At 37.0% G+C, this 15,499-nt stretch overlaps 1 protein-coding gene across 8 annotated transcripts in view; it reads right to left on the reverse strand.

Annotated features, from left to right (window-relative positions):
• Positions 1-15,499, reverse strand: part of FGGY (FGGY carbohydrate kinase domain containing) — a 529,413-nt gene that overhangs the window by 114,447 nt on the left and 399,467 nt on the right. For all 8 annotated transcript variants that reach the window (XM_074221312.1, XM_074221313.1, XM_074221311.1 and 5 more), the window contains one exon: positions 2,985-3,046. In XM_074221312.1, the coding sequence (XP_074077413.1) occupies positions 2,985-3,046 (62 nt within the window). The remainder of the gene's footprint in view (positions 1-2,984; positions 3,047-15,499) is intronic.

Raw genomic sequence — 15,499 nt, forward strand, 5'->3', positions numbered from 1 at the left:
ATTACAAGGCTAAAGAAAAGAAAGGGAATCTATTATAAAGTGATATCTAAACAAAAGTTTCTGTTCCATTTCATTTTGGGGGCATTTTAGACTGGGAACAGGGTCACTGCTCCTCCAAAGGCCATCAGGTCTAACCTGTCCCCAGCATTCAGGCAATAAGCATTTATTAAGTATTTACCATACTTACACTGTGTTAAGTGCTGGCATTGTTGCTTGTTTGTTCTCAAAGAAGACCATGACACCTGGGAGGTGATGCCGTGACATGTGATGTGAATTAGATTTAAGTGAGCCCTTACTGTGCTAAGTAATAGTAGTAGTAGTAGTATGGTAGTGGTGGTGGTGGTAGTAGTAGTAGTAGTAGTAGTAGTAATAGTAGTAGTAGTAGTGGTAGTGATAGTGGTAGTAGAAGTAGTAGTAGGAGCAGTAGCAGTGACAGTACTAGTAGTAGTAATAATAGCAGCAGCAGCAGGAGCAGTAGTAGTGGTAGGAGTAGGAGTAGGAGTAGTAGTAGTATTATCTAGTACAACTCATTCCAAGCAAGACTTCCCACTACCACAATTTTCTGGCAGATGGACAGACTTTATTGGATTATTTTAGTGACCAGAAACTAATTACATCATGGGGCAGCTCAATGCATTTTCACACTTTGCAAATTATTAGAATATTTTTCTCCAAACATTGAGCCACACTCTGCCCCTTCTGGGCCTTCTGTCCAATAGTCCAGATTGTACCACACAAAGCTGAGTCTGTTACCTCTTCGGTATGACAACTCCTTCCAGATTGAGACAGGGGAATCGCAAAGAAGAGAAGACGAAGAGAAAGGTGATGAACAACGTAGATTCACGTAGCTCTTTAAAGTCTGAGTGCTAATAGGAGGTAGGTTATCTCATTTGGTTCTTTGAGATAGGTGTAGCCATTGCTTTTATTTTAAGATGGGGAAGCTGAGATGAAGAGAAGCTAAATGGCATCTTCTTTAGGTTGCTATTTTTTAAAATTATTTTCCTATGATGTAGTTTTCATGTTCCTTAGGGATATATGCTGCAAAGCTTAGCAAGATGCAACCACATTACTCAAAGAAAATTGACCAATAATATCTTCTGCAGGAGACAACTTTGGAGAGCCGTGTACCATCCTCCAAATCCTATGCTGCCTCCTCTCCTCCCTCTGGGTCACCTCACTGTCTTTCCTCCTTTCCTCACTGTTCCATTCCTACTAATTCTTGCTAAGGTGTTAATAGATAATTGAGGTGTTAGCTGATCAGAGATTTAGATGTCAGCATTCCCCCAGGGCATTCCCATATTCAGTGGGCAAATCTTAAAAGCAAAATGGTTTCCATCTTCTAGGACATGGCAGTGACTGGTACATAGTGGCTGCTTAATAAATGCTTGCTGACTGATTGATCTAAGGAATGAATCAGGAATGGTTGAATGGTAGGAGTGGACAGTGACACTTTTGCAAAGTGGGTGGTATCAATTGGTATGTTCAGATAGGGAGACCTCACTACCTCCTCACTTTTAAATAGCTCTAATGATGAGATTTTTCCTTTGAATGGTTCTAAATTTCATAAGATCATAGATATAAAACTGGAAGGGCAGTGGGAGTCCAACTCCCTCATTTTGCAGAGAAAAAAAATCAAACTCTGGGGATTCTAGGTGACTTCCCAGTCAGTCTCTTTCCACTGTATCACATTGTTTGTCTTGGGCAACAATTATTCAATGTCCTGACCTAGGCTGAGCTGCTGAGTTGTGCTCTGCACCTTGTTAGTTCTGTGACCATGGTCAAATCTTTTAAATTCCCTAGACCTCAGTTTCCTCATTTGTACTGGGAGTATCTGATATTAAATTCATCTGGCTCTGAAGTGATGTTATCATCCCTATTTCTGCCCATCCATCCCCACCCCCACCCCAGGATGGGTAGGGGGAACAGGAAAAATTTAGTTCCTTCTCTCCACCTCAGCTTTTTAGATACTTAAGGACAGTTATGATATTCCACTTAAGTCTTCTTTTCTCCAGCCAAATATTCCTAGCACTTCCTTGGGATCACCTCAGAGGACATTGTTGTGACTCTTCCCCATTCTTTGCACTTCTATAGTTTGTCAGTGTCTATAAAATGTGGGTCTTATTTTCTGTGGGAGTTGAAGCCTATCGACTTAGTTTAATATAAAATTTTTCATGATATTAGTTTTGATGAACTTTTTGTTCTCTTTTTATTTCTTTGTAATTAGATTTACTTATGGGAAGGAAAACTTTGGGGAATATATAGGAGATGTAAAAATAAAATATATTAATAAATATCATTCCATTCCATTGTCAACTCCTTGAAAGTCACATTAATTTGTTATCATATGTTCACTACATTCCACTACTGAATCAAATTGGTTGCTAGCTCACTAAAAAATACAGCTCTCCTAGTCTCTGGATAACATCCAAGGTCCCTTTCTACTTCAACAGTTTATCCTATTCTGTCACAACACTACCTTATTAAGAGCACCCTCTCAGGTTCATCTGACAGCAATGTACAAGAATTTGCCATTAAGCCCTAGTCCCATATACAACTTAGGTGCCGATGAAATTCATTTTGAGGCAAGGGAAAGATCCATGAACAGAGAATCCCAAATCTTGGGTCATTGTCTCATATTCATCAGGTGCTTCCTAAACCTCAGTTTGTGCATCTGAAAAATGAAAGTAATCTCTGTCTATTCTCTCCTAATGTTGAAGGCTGATAGGATCATAGAATTTAGAACTTGCCAGAACTTTAATTCACCTAGTGCCCCAGTCAAGATAAAGAAGGGTGTAAAGACTTGTTCAGCACCACACAGGTAGTGCCTTTCAGAGACAGGATATAAATATATATGTAAATTAATATATTTTGTATAATTCTAAACCCAAAATATTGATGAGCATGAGACGGTATAAGTGTAACAAAGTAAATGAAAAACACTTTATTTTTCACAAAGATATGGTGTAGGAAGGGTAAGAGTTTACCTGGCTGAAGCCTTTGCTTGCAATTCAGGGTAGGCTGCATGTCCCTGGACCACATGATCTATCTGTAAAATGATAAAAAATGGGTAAGTTAATGTCCCCCAAAATACTATATGTGAGCAGGAGAGAACATTTCTAGGAAAAGAAAAAAAAAAATCAAAATCAAAACCGTTTTCTTCTATTTTTCTTCCACTGAGGAATCAGGATTTTGAAAAAGGCTATCTTTGCTCAGCTTAGAGGACAGCTTAGAGGTTCCATGGTCAATGAAGAAATAATAGCAAAAATCAGTGAAATCCTTGGCTAACCCCTAAGGATGAAAGGGAGAAACAGCAGGATATCTGGAGCCAGGAAGAAGCAATGGGCCTGGTATATGAGGAGGGTGAGATTTAGAGGTTAGAGACCTAGATTCAAATCCCAACTCCTCCAATTGCTAGTTATTAGATTAGAAGCAAGTTACTCTAAAAACAGGGATAAAGTGATGTACGCTGCCTAATTCTGAAGATTGCTGAGAAACATAAACTGGATTATTGTTCTCTCAGATAGGGATATTCAGTTCTGGCAATAGAACCTGGTAATAAAAGCAGAAAGGTCTTTTTTTCTTAATATAAATTTTTTTTCCAAGTAAATGCAAAGATAGTTTTCAAAAGTAATTTTTTTAATGATTTTGAATTCTACAATTTCTCCCTCCTTCCCTTTCCTCCCCCTCCCCTTAACAGCCAGTAATCTGAAATACATGAAGTATGTAAATTTTAAACTTAATTCCATATTAGTCATGTTGTGAAAGAAGAATAAGAAGGGATGCCGAACAAGATCTCACCTGTTTAAAGCATTTTAGAAAGGATATTTCCTCATCAAAAAAGGATAATAAATGAGAGAAGTTCTCAGACCACAAAAGAAAAAGCTTAAAACTTTGCAGCTTTTTTCCTAGATAGATATCACTTTGTAAAAATAATCCATAATAAATGCCTATAATAGGCATTTGTCACTAAACCTAACAAATATAACATAAATTAGTATATAAACCACCTGGACTCTGTGAAACAGCAAGACCCAAAAATTGAAACAAAAGGACCTCAAGGGATAGCATCTATTTTAATTCATTCAACAAATATATCAACAGAGAAGTATTAGACAAATGACTGAGAATAGTGAATTTACTTACAAAAAGAAAAAAAAAAAGATTTGATGATAAAAGCATGGGATAATGTCACTGCTGCCAGAAACTATGGACAGATCTTTCTGAAGGAGCTCAAAATTATAGGTCAATGCATATTTACAAGGAAATGGTAGAATGTATACAACATATCACCATAGGTGGCAAAAATATAGATCTATAGAATACTTAAAGAGATATTTATCCAATAGACAGTTACATAATGCAGGAAGGCTATTCTCCATTGAATGTAGGACAAATTCCTATCCTGCAAATAAGAATCTCCAAAAATCCTTGAGAATTTGGTAAGCAAAATGCACTGAAGCTATTTTATCATGAATTTGGCATACAAAATTGGCTTACAAGGAAAATGATGGCTTACGGTCACCTGGACAGAATATTAGTTTATGTAAATTTGAGAATGATACTTTTAGTAAATTTAAGAATGATACTTTTTAGTAAACACTCATGGTCTCTAAACTACTTGGGAAGAAAAGCTTTATGAGTACAGAGACTGGTAGAAGAATTAAAAGTAGGTGGTTTTACAAATGAGGTGCTGTCATCCCCATCATCCTAATGCCCTTGGAGTTGTCCTGAAAATGTTCCTGTTAACTTTATCAAAGATCAGCCTGTATCCTTTTATTTTCTTTAAATGATGAACATCCAGTACTATCTACTTGTTCAAAAGTTTGCCAAACACACAAAAAATAAGAGAAATTTATCAATTTGTCCAAGATAGTTTCTTTGAGCTCCAACAGACATAAATATAATAGCAAAGAGATGTTGATTATTATACCAATAATGATGAACATTAATAAAGATCTCTAAAGTTTGCAAAACACTTTATTTATAAATACTATTTAAAAGGAGTCCAATAATAGTCATGTGAAGGAGACACCAAAGATGTCATTATCCTGATCATACAAATGACAAAACTAAAATTTGTTAATATTAAGGCATTTACCTAGGGACGCACAGCTATACAATAGAGAACCACTGAAGATGATTGGCACCTTTTAGGTTAGAAAGGATTCTATCTAAAGAAGCAATCTCAGAGAGGAGAGGTCTCCTGGGACTCCTTACACTTCAGCCTGGGATTTAATTATGCAGAGTGCTCTATGTGAGTTCAGCTGACCCAAAAAAAAACATGAAGGCAGACTGTCTCTAACGAGGGCATGGGACATTAAGATTAACATCTTCGATTGTACTCAAGACCCAATTCAAGACACATAGCTAGGCCGGATTGCTATTATTAATTCACTCCAATAAGATCCTGTAGTGGTAAGAAAGAGATGCAGAACAAGGTAGCAGGGTGGACCCAGACAGATAGATTAGTTGATAGCTGGCTTATTCTAATCTAATCTCAATTTTAAAAAATCCAGGGAAACACAAGTTTCTCTTTCCATGGTTTTCTGAGTACATTAGGAAGCAAATAGTAGCTCTATTCCTTGGTTTTCTGATCTTTCTCTGCCTTTAGATGGAAGTTCCAAAAACAAAAGTCTGGTGATTCAAGATTCCTATCTGACAAAGAATATTGATAAACTGCCAAATGTCCAGATGAGTTGAATAGCAAAAGGTCTGGATAATAAAGAAAATAGGCATTGAGTGAAGAAACTAAGGAAAATTAATTTGGACAATGATCATAATAATGGTGATGGTGATAAAAAGTCAATTTAAAAGACCTTGAACATTTGAAAACTAATTTGATAACAGGTTATTTAAAGGAATGAATCAGTAATGATTGAAGATAGGAGATGATATTGATTATTCAGATCTTGATATCATTCATTTATCCACTGAAATGTTGCACCTAGCATAGAAACAATTTTTAAAAATAAAATGTTAAGAAACAGTAAATAAAATATTAAGACATCTAATCTTGAAAGAAATTGAGAATTAGGTAATGGGATGAACAATTTTGAATGAAAACAGTGCCCACTCTTTCTCCCCACAAAGAATGCAAGATCCTCCCCTAAATTCCTGACTAATAAACTATCTTTGGAGTAAAACATACTCAGAGATGAAGCCTTCAATGAAGGTCGGAATCTACAATTCAGATCACTTACTTCTTTCCTTACTCATAGGCCTGTTTCCTAGACTCATCATCTTCATGAAGAACTTGGCTTTCCTCAGTGACTACTCTTGGCTAAGTTGGCCACTCCTGGTCTCCAGTGCTATTTGTGATTTGCATTAACTCTCCACATCTTTGCAGACACTGACCACCACGGAGACCACCATCATATATTCATATAAATCCATATATCCAAAAGGCAAACTCCTTTCCCCAGTCATTTTAGAAAGGGAGTTGCACGGCAGCAAGAAGAAGGCACTCCTCTTTAGTTTTGGCAAAAATCTTTAGCATCCCAGAAGTTAAACAAAAAGTTTCTCTCCCTCTTAGGCAAAAGGGAATTGTGGAAAAAGGAAGGTGCCATCTAAAGTTCAGTCTCTACCTTTGATGCCTACTGTCTGGGAGACCTCATCCAAGTTGCCCTACCTTCTTAAGCCACAGCTACCTCTATTAAATAAGGGGGTGATATATACAGCCTCTGAAGTTCCTTCCTATTCTGCATTTATGATTCTAGGGGTCCTGAGACCTGCACACAGATGCAATTACAATTTAAGGAGTCTGTAGCTTCAATTGTCCTGTCATTTGGAAAAGATATTTGACTTACCCTTTAATAGGAATTTTGGGATAAATTACAGTTTGAATAAAGAAAACAAATACAACCCAGATCATCCCAAAGAAGTCTGGTTCCCCATGACTGGAGGCTTCCCAGTTGAGACTGAAGGTTGTCTCTGTCACATATGATCTATGTGAACTTGGGGAATCATTTACTATCTCTGGACCTCAGTTTATCAAATATGTTATAAAGAGGATTTTTTTGGGGGGGTCAGGGGTTGTAGATGATTATTGAGTACCCTTTCAGTTCTGACATTCTTTAATGCTGGATTTTGAGTTGGGGAGGGAGGGAGAAAGAGATGAGGCGGAGGAAGAGATCAGCAGAGTTATTGATTTTTGCTGAGTTGGTCTCTGCGTCCATTAAGTAATTTCTATTAGCTAATGTGTAAGGACAGTGACACACCTTAGTACATTCTGGGAGCAACATCAATACTGAAATGGTCACATTTTATCTCATGATCTGACCATGACTGCCAGCTACACTTGCCCTTGATAGATGACAAAATAAACACAGGCTAACAGATAAAACTGGTTCCTAAAAGAAATTGTCAGGAAAAAAAATCTCTTAGAATAAATTTAGAGACATCACTTCAAGAAGGTTGATTTCCTTTTTCCTTAGATTAATGAGCTGAATGATGAATACCCAGGAAGGGGAAAAAAAGAGTTGGCTAGCAATTTGCTGGGATTTCAAGAAAGTAATTCAATTACACCAGGGTCCTTGGTCTTTTTCCACTTGAGTCAAACTCACATTAACACTTCAATCAGAGAAAAAAATTCAGCCCTTAGCATATTGGCAGAGCCAGAGTAGGGGCTTTAATAGTTGATTTTTTTTCTTTTTAATCCTCTACAGCAACAGTTCTTAACCTGGGGTTCAAAATTTTTATTAAAATGGGTGTTTTCAGATAATTTTCAGTATATTTGATTTCCTTTGCAATAGCATTTGTTTTATTTCGTCCACTTAAAATCATTGCTCTGAGAAGAGATAGACAGGCTGCATCAGACTGTCTTAGGGGTCTAGTTTGCAAAGAAAAGTGAAGAACTTTGTGCTTCTATCTGTTCCTTATCCCTGACTATGAGATGGAAAATGAAATTCTATCCAGTGGTTCATGGGGAAAGATGGGTCGTCATAACATATGCTGGCTATTGCATCAAAGGTCTAAAGGGACCAAAGAGATGAAAAATTTGAAGCTCATTGCGATTATGAGATTTTTTCAGGATCATGTAGGTAGTGAGTGATAGCTTGGATTAGAACTCAGCTGCTCTAACTAAAGTTGAGATCTTTTTCCACTCTACCAACCTACCTACCTCAGGGGAAAGGCAGAGACAGGAGTTAAAAAACTGCCGTATCTAGGCCCCTTCCCAAGATGTCCAGATCTCTTCCGTTTTAAATGAGTTTTTAAATGAGTTTTAAATGACATGGTATGAAGATAGATCCCACTAGCAGAGCTGACGTTTCTGTGAAGTTTAAAGGTTCTCAAAGATTATTTCCCCTCGCAATTGCTGGGTGAGACGAGCCGTTATGTCATAACTGTGACAATTTTACTTTTGAACAAACTAGTAAGGCTAAGTGATATGAGCATAGTGATGTGGATGGTTAGGATTACAGTCCAGATTTCATCCTTGGATGTCTGAATTCACATGCGTGGGCTTTTTGTTTGTGTTTTTCACTCTAGCCCAATACCTTTAGCAAGGATGATTTATTATGGGCATAAGGACATTGAAGCCTTTTGTCCATCCTGCCTCTGTCACTATCTAAGAGAACCTGGGCAAGTAATTTTAAGCTAAATTAAGAATAGCATAAGATCCAAAATGAGGGAATAGTCACGTTGTATCCTGCTAGGGTTACGCCACATCTAAATACTGCTATCACTAACTGGGGCCATGTTTTAAAGAGACAACTAACAAGACGAGGAAGGTAGAATAATGAGGCACACGGACCTTGGGAGTGTCAAAGCTAGGAGAAGGGAAAAGGAATGATAACTGACTTCAAGTGTCTGGAGAATTGGCAAATAAAAGAAAGATTCAAATTGTTTTGCTTATATTTAGGGAATAAAACAAGCTTTGTCAGCTAGTCGTTATTGTTACTATTCTTTTTTTTCTTTAGGTTTTTTTTGCAAGGCAAACGGGGTTAGGTGGCTTGCCCAAGGCCACACAGCTAGGTAATTATGAAGTGTCTGAGACCGGATTTGAACCCAGGTACTCCTGACTCTAAGGCCGGTGCTTCATCCACTACGCCACCTAGCTGCCCCTATTGTTACTATTCTTTGGTCAAGTCAGACATCTTCTTCATGACCCCATTTGAAGTTTTCTTGACAAATATATTGGATTGGTTTGCCATTTTCTTCTTCTGTTCATTTTATAGATAAGGAAACTGAGGCAAACAGGGTGAAATGACTGGTCCAGGGTCATACAGCTAGGACATGTCCACAGACAGATTTGAATTCAGGTCTTCCTGACTGAAGGCCCCCTTTGCCAATTAGATGGCCCAGTGAATAGTATTCAAGAATACTTGTTATCAGATCCTGCCTCAGACACCAGATGTATGCCTCTGGAAAAAGTCTCTTTGGCTCAGTTTCTTGGGGACCCAGTAATTAGGGTGAGCTTTATGTTACTGGGTTTTTGAGGATGAAGCTGAGAAAATGTTGGAGAAAATGGTCAGGATGTACAGAGCGCCTTTCCTGGTATCACCACTGCGGTGTGTGAGAATGTGTATATATGGTGGTTTGTGGCTTCCTTTCTCAAGTATCACCACATAGCAAAGCCCAAAGAGGAACAAGCAGTGATCAAAGCTTTGAAATAAGATTTGGCCTGGTGTTGTGTATTTGAGGTGTGGAATAGTTAATGCTGTTTCCCGTTAGCTGCTATCTCTGAAGTAGAGGGCATTGGGGTTGGGGTGCAGGAACAGGGAGTTCAGGGCAATTATAATCATAATTAGTTTGAAGTGATTAGAGCCAGGAATTCAAACTCCAGTATCTCCTAACTATAACTCTATAGGAATTCCTGCTACAAAATTGTGCCTCAACATAAAGAAGAGAAGACTCTATAGAGGAAATGAAATCAGAGAACAAAAGAATCAGACTTTAATTAGTAATTATGGGCTTAATGTAACACATTGGTGTTAGCCACAGAGCCCATGCAGACCCATGACATGGCCTGGTGTTCCAACCACGTTAGAATGTTTAACAAAATAAATAAAAAGACAACCAAATGCAGATAATACTAATTTGAGGTTTTCTAAGTCAATATTTGGCCCATCGGGCTCTGTTTCTATTTGAGTTCAGCATCTTTATTTTAGAGAATAGAGAATGTGTTACATGACCAATGTATCAGTACAGAAAAAAGGGGCAGTGTCAACACAAAATGGGATTCTGACTGCATCCTGGGAAAGATCTTCACTCTTTCAGTCTTAATTTCCTTATTTGTTTAAAACTAAAAAGGAGAGCAGTAGCTATTTCACAGACTTCTTGTCAGGATGAAGTGAGATAAATATTGATGTACCTTCAAGTTCTATGTGCTAGCTATTCTTATTATTGTTTTCATCCAGAGTCAGGATTATTAACTTCAGAGGCAGGAAACGAGATTAACTCTTTTTCTTCCCTTTCATTCCGATATTGAATATTTTGTTCCAAATTTGGGCCAAAATATGAATTTCACAAAGAATCAATTATACTAGCAATTTATGTTTGTTTCTTCCTAACCACCCTATTTAAGAACCTAAAATAACTGCATAACAAATGAAACTTGCAGAAAATATATATTTTTGTCAACATATGGAAAGATTTGAAGGGAAGGGAAATATCTTCAAATCATGGCCAAGTACAATGGACTGGAAAAAGTCATGGATTTTTCTGTACAGAAAAGCCTGTTGCTGCCATTTCCTTGAGCATCAGTATAGTTGATTCCTCAAATCTGAATGTCTGGAAGATCTATATGTCGTTGTGAAGATGGGACAAGACATCATCAAATCACACAATCACAAATAGAAGGAAGCTCAGGGGCCAGGTGGCCTAATCTGTACTTGAACAAAACTCTTATTGAATCATTCTCTCAAAGTGGTCAAAGTCATTTTGAATGATGACTTCTCTAGAAAGAGAATACTCATGAGCTCCCGAAATAGCAGATTCCAAAGAATTTTTATTGAACTGAGTGCTTATTCAGTCATGTCCAACTCACTGTGACCTCATTTGGGTTTTTCTTGGCAAAGATACTGGAGTGGTTTGCCATTTCCTTCTTCAGATATTTTATAGATGAAGAAATGGAGGCAAATAGGATTAAGTGACTTAGCTATGGTCACACTGATAGTAAGTTTCTGAAGGTTGAATTAGAACTTAGGAAGAAGAGTCTTCCTGATGCCAGAGCCAGTAGTTGTATATTCTTTGATACATCCAACTGCCCTTATAGTGTCCATGTCTGGATATTCCTAACTATAAAAATGTTATTTTGCATTGTTCTTCTCTAACATTAAGACTAATTTCCCTTAAGTTCTACCCATTTCTCTATTCCATTGTTTAGATTAAAGCAGAAGAATCCTTATATCATATAACAATTTATGCCTTCTCTTTTCTAGAGTAAACATTTCCTTTTATTTCAACCATTCCTTGAAAGTCAGAAACAAAGTATTGGTCACTATTCTGTTTGCTCTCTTCTGCATATTCACTAGCTTCACAATGTTCTCCCTAAAATGTAGCATCCAGAATGGAATGGAATGGAATACACCAGAGGCATGTTTTCAATTCTAGGAGTTGATTTTTAGAGAAGAGTTCAATGGGACAAATATTTCTCAAGAACTATCTATCATCCCTCTCAATCCAATAGAAGATTCATTTAGTTTCTGTGACCCAATATCATACTGTTGACTTCAAGTGTGATATTGATTTGAGGGTTAATAGTGATTCAGTGTGACATCAATGCTTTTTAACAATTAACTGTTGACTTTCAGTGAGTTTGCAATTCACTAAAACCCCCACATATTTTTAATAATTTCTTATATAAACATAATCTTATTTGGATATCACAAGTGTTTGTGCACTGAATATAGTAAATTATGAGTCTCCCTCTCCACCTCATACCATCTCATATTAATGGCCATTTTTACCTGTCTTCCTTTTCTTATATTACTAAGTTTATTTTTTGGTGCTCAACTGAAAATTTTTGCATTTCTCCCTAGTGGCATACAGAAGAAACAACACATTTAGTTTGGAAAAAATATTCAAGCTTTTCCTTGCAATTTCTCTTGGTTGTGATTTGGGTAGGATTTTCTTCATTTATTAATCCAATGCTCTCTAAATGGTAAGACATCTTGATATCCTTACTATGTCATCTAATGTATAAACTATAAACTCCAATTTTATGTCATATGAAAATTTGATGAGTACGCTATTTATTCTTTTGTATAAGTTATTGATCAAATTGTTAAGCAGCATAGTACCAAACACAGTTCCTTGGCCTACTCCACTATTGACCTCCTGGAATCAAATTTCTCCTTGAGTCTCACAACACAATCATTTCTTAATCCCTCTGCTTGCATTATTACCCGATACATAGCTTTCCTTTATATATACATGTATATATCTACATCTCTCTCTCTCTCTCTCTCTCTCTCTCTCTCTCTCTCTCTCTCTATATATATATATATATATATATATATATATATATATATGTCCATGTCCATGTCTATGTCTATGTCTATCTCTATATCTATTAATAGTACAAGACATTCTATCAAAAGCTTTGCTTAGTAAATTATGATCAAAGTATTTTCCTTACCTACTAGTTTAATAATCTTGTCAACAAAGAAAATAAGGCTAGTCTAGAATAGTCTGTATTCTTTGCAATCTCTGCTTCCTTTTCTAGTTGTTCCTTAATCATCTCTTTAATGATCCATTATAGAATATCTACAAGAATTGAAGTCAAGCTCACCGGCCTACAATTTTGCAGGGGAAGGGAAGAAAGTAAGCATTTACAAAGTGTCTACTGCTGTGTATTATGCAAAGTGCTTTTCAAATATTATGACTGTTTTCTCCCCAATTTTGGAAACTGGGACATTTTTCCCTTTCCAGTCTTGTGAATCTTTCCCTTCCTCTATGATCTTTCAAATATTTCTGACAGCAGCTTGCCCATTCTTCCAGTACCCACTGATATGGTCCATGTGTGCCAGTTGGCCTGAATTCACCAAGAGCAGCTAGGTGTCCTCTTGCTATCTCCCTACTTATGGTGGGTATCTGCTGCCACTTGTCATTTTGGTTCCATTATTTCTAGAGTAAAGTCCACTATCTTGTACCAAGCATATAAATAGGGTACCAATTGGACAGTTCTGCCTTCTCTCCATTGTCGGTTATATAATTCCTCCAATGCACCCCAAGGGAAAGGCTTTCCCTTCCAACATAAATAGACAAACAAGTAAATATCATTTTTGCTCTCCTTAGCAGTTCAATAAGCCTCAACTCATTTTGAGCTTTAGAATTCATGACATTTTTCCAGGACCTTGCCATGCTCTAATATTTGGTGTCTTGTTTGGTTTCTTTTGGTAAATTTGATCTTTCTTCCGTACTGAACATGTTAAATTCCATTCTTGAAACTTTTAAAAATTAGAATTGGAATTGGAATTGGAACTCTACATATACACTTCTCTTCAGATACTTTCCCTTCTCATCAGAATTGTTTTCCTTTGTGTTTTCATATCATTTCATTCCTTCTTGAGCTGTTCGATGATGTGATTGAAAGTTACATCAGTCTTCCTAGTTCATTCCTTTGGTGTCCGGCAACATAAGTCTAACTCCCATTTCTACAGGGCAGCCTTTTTAATTACTTCAAGACATCTGTTATGTCCCTCTGTATCTTCTATTATCCAATTTAAATTTCAACAATTCATTCTACTGACTAAGGGAGAAATCCATTTCTCTTTGGGATTGCTCTAATGGTTAGGAAAGAGGCTTTATTTTTTTTCCCATAATGGATGGAAGATATTTATCTGAATAGGTCAAGGAAAAATGAAGAAAAAACTTTTATATCTAGTGTTGTGGAAGACAAACAAGTAATAAAGATTCAAATAGATTATTTCATCAATGCCTTGCTTTTCTAGACTTTGACATTATGTGAAGAAGAAAGGTTCTGCTCATCTTGTCTAAATGAAAAGGGGATCAATGAACTTGACTTCTGGGTATCCTAGGAAAAGGTAGATCAGTGACAAAACTGTTAAAAAAAACCCAGCATCTTCAATGGCTTTTAGTTGTATCATTTCATTCACAAGCCTGATGAAGTCTTGGAGACTTGCTTGTAGTCAATGATCACAATGAAAAAGCGAGCATGGCCATTGCTTGGGTCATTGCCTTCATCTAAGGAGATAGAACATCACTGGTCTGAGCATTAGAGAAGGTTTGGACTGAATGATGATGAAACAAGGATGGTGACTGAACGAGGAGAGGGGAGGGAGGCAATCAGCCTGCCAGAGCCATTTCATGGCAACTTCTTGATGCTTGATGCTTCCTGTTTAATATGTGCTTCCTGATTTATCAGTTTTGGACTATTTCTAAGACATGTTTGTCACCTCCCAGGTGGCCCCTTAGATTTCAACCTCTTTGGATTTTGGTTTAATCAGGGCCAGTTTACAATTTCCTCTCTCATGGGTCTCTCCTTGGCAATATACCACCTCTTCAAAAGGTTTCTTCCTAAGGGCTCTGTTGGCTGACCTTAATCATCTAAGGTCTGAGCCCTAGGAGGTGGGGTTTCAATGTACAAAATGTGGAGGAAACATGCATTCTGCCATCAAAAACACATCTAAGGGGGAAAGTAAGAAAGACAACATACATTTTGGCAAAGGAACAAACAGATGTGAGGACAAGTATAAAGGGGCCATATGCAGAAACTGGCCCATTTACCAAAGGACCTGCCCATCTGTAAACAGACAGATGGGATTTGGCCAAAATATAGGGAACAAAAAGCTTGACTTGGGGCCTGACTGGGGGGGCGGGGATAAAATGAAAAGGGTAATTATTCAATTTTTAAAATGAAATTGACAAAACAATTCACTTTCAATCAATGAAAGTTTAGTCTGTTTCATTATTTTAACTAACTCAACTCAAACTTATTTAATTCCATAAAAGTGTTTTTAATGAACACAACTGTCTTTTAAACACTTCCCATAGTTGTTTAAGCACATGCATGAGGAGGCCTCATTTGCAAAATTGTAGAAAGGCCAATTTCTGCATATGGACTTAAGCCTTTTCTGCTTTTTGGAGTTCACACAGCTTCTTACATAAGCATATTCTTTGTCAAATGTCACAAGGGCTTTGAGCACTGTGTATACAGGATTCCTATTTTAAAGACAAGGAAACTGAGGCAGCTAAGTGGTACAGTGGATAGAGCAGGAACAGGAATCAGAAAGACTCAACTTCTGACTTCAAATCTGACCTCAGACACTGGACAAGTTACTTAACCTCTGTCTGCCTCAATTCCTTTATTTGTAAAATAGGATAATTATAGATCCTGCCACCCAGGGTTGTTAGGAGAATCAAATGAGATCACATAGACAGCCTTAATAAAAGTTTGTTTCTTTCCTCTTTTTTTGTTTTGTGTTTTTATTTTTTTTCTCCTTTCCTCTTTAGCATCATCAAAGATATAGTAAGTAACTTGAGTTAGTCCATATAGAGAGTAAACATTAGAGCTCAGAACCAAATCTAGCTTTGT

The sequence above is a fragment of the Macrotis lagotis genome, chromosome 2 (assembly GCF_037893015.1).
Source record: "Macrotis lagotis isolate mMagLag1 chromosome 2, bilby.v1.9.chrom.fasta, whole genome shotgun sequence".
NCBI classification, from domain to species: Eukaryota; Metazoa; Chordata; class Mammalia; order Peramelemorphia; family Peramelidae; genus Macrotis; species Macrotis lagotis.